The following is a 7350-nucleotide window of genomic DNA, read 5'->3' on the forward strand; positions in this document are numbered from 1 at the left end:
TTATTTCATACGTTGAATGTAAAGTGTTTCTGTCATGTTGACTCAATGTGAATAAATTAAATAACTCCGTTGGATTAAATCAAATTAATACAGACACATAATATCTGAGATGTAGAGGAGTAAAAGTAGAAAGCAGCATAAGACGGAAATACTCGAGTAAAGTACTTCAAATTATACTTACAGTACTCGAGTAAATGTACTCGTAGGAGTAAACTGACACCGGTAGGTGGCAGTAATGCGACACTGAGGCCGTCAGCTACTATAAAGCTTCAAAGAAGAAGAAGTGGCAGCCGTCACTTCCTGTCATGCGCAGAAGCGAGCAGAAACAACCATGGCGACGGCGGCGGAGAAGTCAACGAAGGAGCGGCTGCTGTGTGTGCTGGACGACCTGGAGGTTTTATCTCGGTACAGTTTAAAGTTTATCGGTTGTTTGTTGTTGTCGTGTTAATAACGTTTATGACGGTGTTGTTGTTTCCGGTGTGACGAGTTAATTTTCCCGCTCAGAGCTGAGAACCAGCGGTGCTGTTCTCTGTTAGCTAACATCTGTTAGCTTCGTTTGAATGATGTGTTTGTGTCTCAGGGAGCTGATCGAGATGTTGGCTCTGTCCAGGAGCCAGAAACTACCACAGCCCGGAGAGGACACACAGGTAACACACACACACACACACACACACACACACACACACACGCACACGCACACGCACACACGCACACACACACAGAGGAGTGAACCATATAGTATACTGACTGATATATGGACTATAATCTACGTTACCATCCAGCAGCAGCACCATTAACCTATCAATATATTGGCTGATTAACATGTTTGTGGTTATTAAACAGCTGTGACACAGAAATGTAACTGAGGCAGAATATTTCACAGTTTAACAATAAACTTTATTGTCCAAAGTGACATCAGAGCACTGAAACAGTGAAATTCACTGAGAATTTAATATTCCAAACTTGTCTCAAGCATCTTTTTCTGCATTATAATCTCAAAAAAAAAGTTTTTATATGGGTGCATATTGGACAACATATACGCGGATACTGAAATATCGGTGAAAGGTCAATATCAGCTGATATTATGGGACGAGTGATGTATCAGTCGGGTTCTAGTTTTTCTTCATTTATTCCTGTCATCGTTCTGCTGCCACAGTCTGGTCAGGTTACTTTGAGACGTCACTCACTGAATACAAATGGTATGGCAGTTTTTAAATGAGTAACACAATCCTTTAGATTAAAATAAAAATGTGATGTAATCTGAATACTTTTGGATTACCTTTTGAAAGATTTAAGATATTGGAAGTCGTACAAAAAAATCAGCTGCAGCCACAAAAAACTTCCACAAAAATTCTTCTTTCTATTTTAACATCTCAAAACATTTTCAGTGCAACACGGTAGATCGTTGACAGTGGGTGAAATCAAATGAGCCATAAAGAGACAGACATAAAGAGATTTAATTGGACTTTATTCAGATATAACATATCAGGGTTTTCCCTGGGTTTTTTTGGGACCAAGGTGGCAAAGGCTGGAGAACCTGGATGACATGCGCACGTGCAAAGTGTGTGAGCCGACCTTGAGAGTGTGGTGTATTAAGTGAAAAATCATGATTTTACTAATGAAAATCTTATTTTACACCAAGATGGATCAAAAATATTTAAAAAAACACAACAATAATACCAACATAATTTATTTTGGATCCACGAAATCAACCTAGGAACAGATTGTACAGTTTTTGTCTTTGCATGTGACTCTCTGCATTTTTTTGGCTTTGTAAAAACGCCTGACCAGATCCTTCCAGTCCGGTGTGTCTGGTGGTGGTCCATCCACTGCAACCCTGCAGCACACATCAAGGTGGACCCCACTAGTCTGTTCCTCAGTGGGGTCTTCACCTACAAAGATTATGAAAAACATTTATATTTAACATTTTATGTCATTGTCTCTGTACTTAGTGAAAATGCATCCTTCTTCATCTTTGCTCTCACCAGCTTCAGGGCAGAGAACAGCCTCTCTACAGGTGTATTCATGAGCCACGGATGCTCTTTGGGCCATTCAGGGTCAAAGCCAGTTGATCTGTGTTTCCTTCTGTGTTTCCTTCTGTGCTGACTGTTAAAAGAGAAAAGAACAAAAACAAAATTAATTTCACTTGTACTTATTAGGCTATACCTCAATATCTTCAGTTAATTATGAACACTTACAGCTCATTCTCCAGTGCATCAGTCTCATCTGGTTGGCTGGAAAAGGTTGGAGCAAAAAAAGAAAGAAAAAAATTAAGTCCATTTTTACTCATTCATCAGTATGTCACTCACTTATACAGGAGTTGTAGTGGTAAAATACAGATGTGGTTAAACGCACCTTGAAATACAGACAATCAGAAAATAGGCATTAAACTCTCAGCTTCATTCAAAAAGGTTGTTAAGCTAAGTTTAACTGTGTTTATCATACACTAGTTCATCACTGTTTAACAGTATACTCACTCACCCTTGTCTGGTTTCAGTCTGACCCTCATATTCTGACTGGCTAGAAGTGGTAGATCATTGGAAAAATTGACAGAGTACAGTTGATTAACTTCACCATACAGAGATACTGTTGTGAATATGTTGACGTCTTAGGGAGACGCTAGAAACGCGGACGCTTCAAATGTACATTAAGTTTTTTTTTTTTTTTTTTTTTTTTTTTTAAAGCGCCTGGGCAGCGCCAAAGCTGACCATAGGAGCACAATGACTGTGTCCAAAATCACTCACTGCTAACTATATAAACCTGGCGTCGCGTTTCTTGCGTCTCATCTAGGTGGGATCGCACCATGGATCTTTTAATAAATCCATGGATCGCCCCCTTAGCTGTCACCTGGCTCTCTTCCTCTGGCCTCGGTCTTTTGGCAAAGAAGGCCGTTATTTTTTTCATTTCTCTCTCTCTCTCTCGTTCTTGCTGTCGTCTGCCTGCCACACATGAAGTTGAGAACTGACGTTACACTCGTGACTTCTATCTTTTAACACAGACACTAATCTTTTAAACTAAACAATAATCTCTTACCTTTATCAAGGCGCTATGTGGAGGGTGACTGTTCCCCATCCGCCCTGTAGAGGCACTACAATCCTCATATTTCTATTGTGTGAAGATGGTTGGAAGCCATCATTTTCTGCCCTTTTTCAACCAAGGCGGCGGCCAAAATCACCAAGGCGGCCCGCCTTTGCCTTAGATAGGCAGGGAAAACCTTGCATATGAACCGTGTGTGTGTCCCTGTTTTCCTCAGATCCTGGAGCTGCTGGTGCAGAGGGACCGGGAGTTCCAGGAGCTGATGGAGGTGGCTCAGCAGCAGGGGAAGGTTCATCAGGAGATGCAGCTGCTGGAGAAGGATGTGGAGAAGAGAGACAGCGACATCCAGCAGCTCCAGAAGCAGCTGAAGGAGGCCGAACACATCCTGGTGGGCGCTGCTGGCTCATGTTGTACACAAAGACTTCATCTGTATTTTATCATGTTCATTATCACACCGCTACCATCTAGATATGACTTGAGGACAGATGTCCTGTGTTAATAATCACTGGTACTAACATTAAACCTCAGTACGTGTCTCTGCAGCTTCTGTTGATCTAAACTCTGTCGGTCTTGTTGTTTTCAGGCCACAGCTGTTTATCAGGCGAAGGAGAAACTCAAATCCATCGACAAAGCCAGGAAAGGTGAGCTGCCCCACCTGTCCAACACTTCCTGTTGATGCTCAGGTTGTTGCCCTGAACTCATGTTGTTGTCTTGTCATCCACAGGAAGCATCTCCTCAGAGGAGATCATTAAGTACGCTCACAGGATCAGTGCCAGTAACGCTGTGTGTGCGCCTCTCAACTGGCTCCCAGGTAGGAACTAAAGACTCCTCACAGCTCTGCGGCTCCTCGTGTTCCTCCTCACTGTTAACACACCTGTTCTCTTCAGGTGATCCTCGCAGACCCTACCCCACTGACCTGGAGATGCGCAGTGGGATGCTGGGTCACATGGCCAACCTGCCGACCAACGGCGTCAACGGACACCTGCCAGGTGACGCGCTGGCTGCTGGGAGGTTACCAGGTGAGTCCAGCCACAGGTGTACGGTCATTAATGGTTCTACTCTTAGTCCGACTTACACACTTGTTGTTCGTGTCTGTGAGTCTGCGTTCAGACTGAATTTATCTGAGTGAGGACAGTGGAGGCTCCATCAGAAACATCAGAGCAGATGTTGAGTCACAGTTCAGACCAGCGAGGCCGGGATGAGTTCACAGAATGACGCCTGTCTCTGCTCTGACTCTCAGACGTGTTGACGCCTCACTACCCCTGGCAGTCCTCTGACGTCTCCGTGGGGATGCTGCCTCCTCACCACGGCAACGACTTCGGCCTCGAGCCCCCTGGTCACAACAAGGAGAACGAGGATGACGTGGAGGCCATGTCGACAGACTCGTCCAGCAGCAGCAGTGACTCTGACTGAACTACAGAGACTTTGTGTGTGTGTGTTTGTGTGTGTGTTTGTGTGTGTGTGTGTGTGTGTGTGTGTGTGTGTGTGTGTGTGTGTGTGTGTGTGTGTGTGTGTGTGTGTGTTTGACGAGTCACCACAGAGCACCATCTGATCAAAAGGCTCCACCTTTGGTCATTTACAGTGAAGCTGATACATGAGGGAGCACACGGAGGCCGTTCTGTAGTTTTTCCACAGTGTACATGTTGACTTAAGGAACAGTTCAGCCTAAAAATCAGGCTCAGCCATCATCTCCTCCTGATGATATAAAGTCAGGCTCAGCCATCATCTCCTCCTGATGATATAAAGTCAGGCTCAGCCATCATCTCCTCCTGATGATATAAAGTCAGGTGAAGTCTCGTAGTCCACAGAACATTTCTGGAGCTTCACAGTAAAACAGAGTTGCAGCGTTCTGCTGAACAGCTGAAGCAGCTGGAGATGATTTAAACATCAGATGTCTCCATGCAGCTCGTCTGCTGTGATCACAGAGATCAACCTGATCTGAGGAGACCAGATTTATTTCATTAAGATGAAGTCTTCACTGTATCTCTGTATGCTGTATGGAGACATCTGATGTTTCTTTGGTTGTTTTTTTTTTCATTTTAAAACAGGTTTAAAGTAAAACTTTGATCTATCTTTAATTTAAAAAGCTTCGTCATTCATTCAACTTACGTCGACTGAGTCAGTTTGTAAGAGTAGCGTTCAGTTTTCCTTATTGATTTTATTTTGCAAAGAAGGTCACGTTTAGACTGCTGATGACAGTTTCAGCCTCGTGAGTCGTTCTTTAGATCTCATTAGACTGACGAGGAGAAACAGACTCGGTGGTCAGAGAAGTCTTCCTGATGGAGGGACGAGTGCAGGACAGTGTCACTGTTTCAGGGCTTCACCACTAACATGAGGACCTGTTCTGAGCCGGGCATTCTACAGTTTATTTAGCAATAGTTTGACATTGTAGGAAATAAACATTTTCACTCTCTCGCTGGGAGTTCGATGAGAATAATGATACCACTCTCGTATCCGTCCATGAAATGTTAGACCTCAGTCTGCAGCTGTGAGCTTAGCTTAAAGACAGGAAGTGAAGAAAACATCTGGCCCGGCTCCATCAGAAGAACTTCATCTGCCGCTAAACTAAATAATTAACATGTTACATTAAAGAACTGAAGAGTAGAAATAACATTGTCTGGCCTGCCAACCTGAGAGTGATGATAAGACTGAGCCAGAGTAGCTGTGTCCCCCTGTCTTTATGCTAAGCTAAGCTAATTGGCTTCCTTATTTTGACATGAGAGTGGTTGCACTATCATCTAACTCTGGGAAAGAAAGTGACTAAGATTGTTTGAATGTTGAACTGTTCCTTTAACTGTGTTTGCATCAGTCTGAGGAGTGAAGTTTAGACACAGGACGACCACACAACAACCACACATCAGACACACAACAGACACAAACTAACAGATGAACTCGTTGTGAACTTTTACATGAAGATGATTCGTGATAGATATCTTTGTGTAAACACAGACTGGAGTTTAAAGCTACATGTGTGTGACGTCCCGTCTCGTGTGTGTGACGTCCTGTCTCGTGTGTGAGACGTCCTGTCTCGTGTGTGAGACGTCCTGTCTTGTGTGTGACGTCCTGTCTCGTGTGTGAGACGTCCCGTCTCATGTGTGACGTCCCGTCTCGTGTGTGTGACGTCCCGTCTCGTGTGTGAGACGTCCCGTCTCGTGTGTGTGACGTCCCGTCTCGTGTGTGTGACGTCCCGTCTCGTGTGTGTGACGTCCTGTCCCGTGTGTGTGTGACTTCCTGTCTCGTGTGTGTGACTTTGTCCAGCTGTAGTGAGAGGGACGGATGCTGTTCATTCAGCTCTGTGTATATAAACCTGTACATACTCAGCCTTGTAAATAAATACTTTGGAATAGAAATTGTGTGTCCGTGGTGGTAAAGGTGTGTTGTTTGTGTGCTTTATAAAGACTTGATGAAGTCAGACAGACTGTAAATAAATGATGAAGGCAGATCACATGACATCTGTTCTAAATGTAGAGCAGCCAGTGAGATGTTCCTCTGATAACACCAGCGCTGTGGGTCACGTCACTGTGATAATAGTTACATCAAGCTATCTCTGGTCACAGTAAGATTATTTATGAAGTGTATGTTATGAAATTTAATATCAACTGAAGGACAAAGAGTGTTAAGTTCTTATTATTTCATCAGATAAAACTTTTAAACTCATTATCGAATGTGGTTAACATGTCAAAGTGTAGGGCAGGTTGTTAGATTTATTTTTAACATAATGCTTTTTTTTTTTCCACGATGAGTAAAAGACAGATTTCTGTAACGACCACACTGACTCCAGATACCTCAGAGTGAGACATAAAGTGTCCATGTTGATAAAAAGCCTTGAAATGCTGCAATAAGCTGCAGTTACGCTGCAGGAATGATTGTAGGTTAAAGGCCAGAGGCCATGTCAAGGCTCTGCGAGGATGCCTTCACTGACTCTTCGTAAACTCCCACATCGATGACAAGCATGAGTAATGCAGTAATAAAGACATGCTAATGTTTGCAGCATTATCTTAGGATGTGTTTAATGTTAATATCATGACACATAACTCATTTGAATCGCTGTGTTGTTATGAAGAGAAGACATGCTCACCAGGCTTGGAGGAGATATTTTAATGCTTGTGTGTATCTGTCACAGTTCACAGTTCATGTTTTATTTTAATGCTTGTGTGTATCTGTCACGGTTTTCGTCGTGTTACACTCCAGATCACAGAGAGCTGAATATGTCCCAGACATGTTAACTGAGCTTCTTCGAGCGTTCATCTTGAAGTGATTCTATAATTTCCGACAGCGTTTGAAGGCCGCATCAGCGAAGCCGTCTTTGCAGTT

At 43.4% G+C, this 7350-nt stretch overlaps 1 protein-coding gene across 2 annotated transcripts; it reads left to right on the top strand.

Annotated features, from left to right (window-relative positions):
- The first annotated feature begins 315 nt into the window (after nt 1–315).
- Nucleotides 316–6386, top strand: med4 (mediator complex subunit 4). 2 transcript variants are annotated; one of them, XM_073473069.1, is made up of 8 exons: nt 316–405; nt 581–647; nt 3254–3424; nt 3620–3677; nt 3761–3847; nt 3924–4055; nt 4277–4462; nt 4527–6386. In XM_073473069.1, exons 1-7 carry the CDS (start codon nt 332–334, stop codon nt 4447–4449), a joined length of 762 nt encoding a protein of 253 aa, XP_073329170.1. In that variant the 5' UTR covers nt 316–331; the 3' UTR covers nt 4450–4462; nt 4527–6386. The 2 variants fall into 2 exon arrangements, with proteins under 2 accessions (XP_073329170.1, XP_073329169.1); XM_073473068.1 differs by having other exon boundaries at nt 4277–6386.
- The last annotated feature ends 964 nt before the right edge of the window (nt 6387–7350 follow it).

This window comes from Pagrus major, chromosome 9, assembly GCF_040436345.1.
Source record: "Pagrus major chromosome 9, Pma_NU_1.0".
NCBI lineage: Eukaryota > Metazoa > Chordata > Actinopteri > Spariformes > Sparidae > Pagrus > Pagrus major.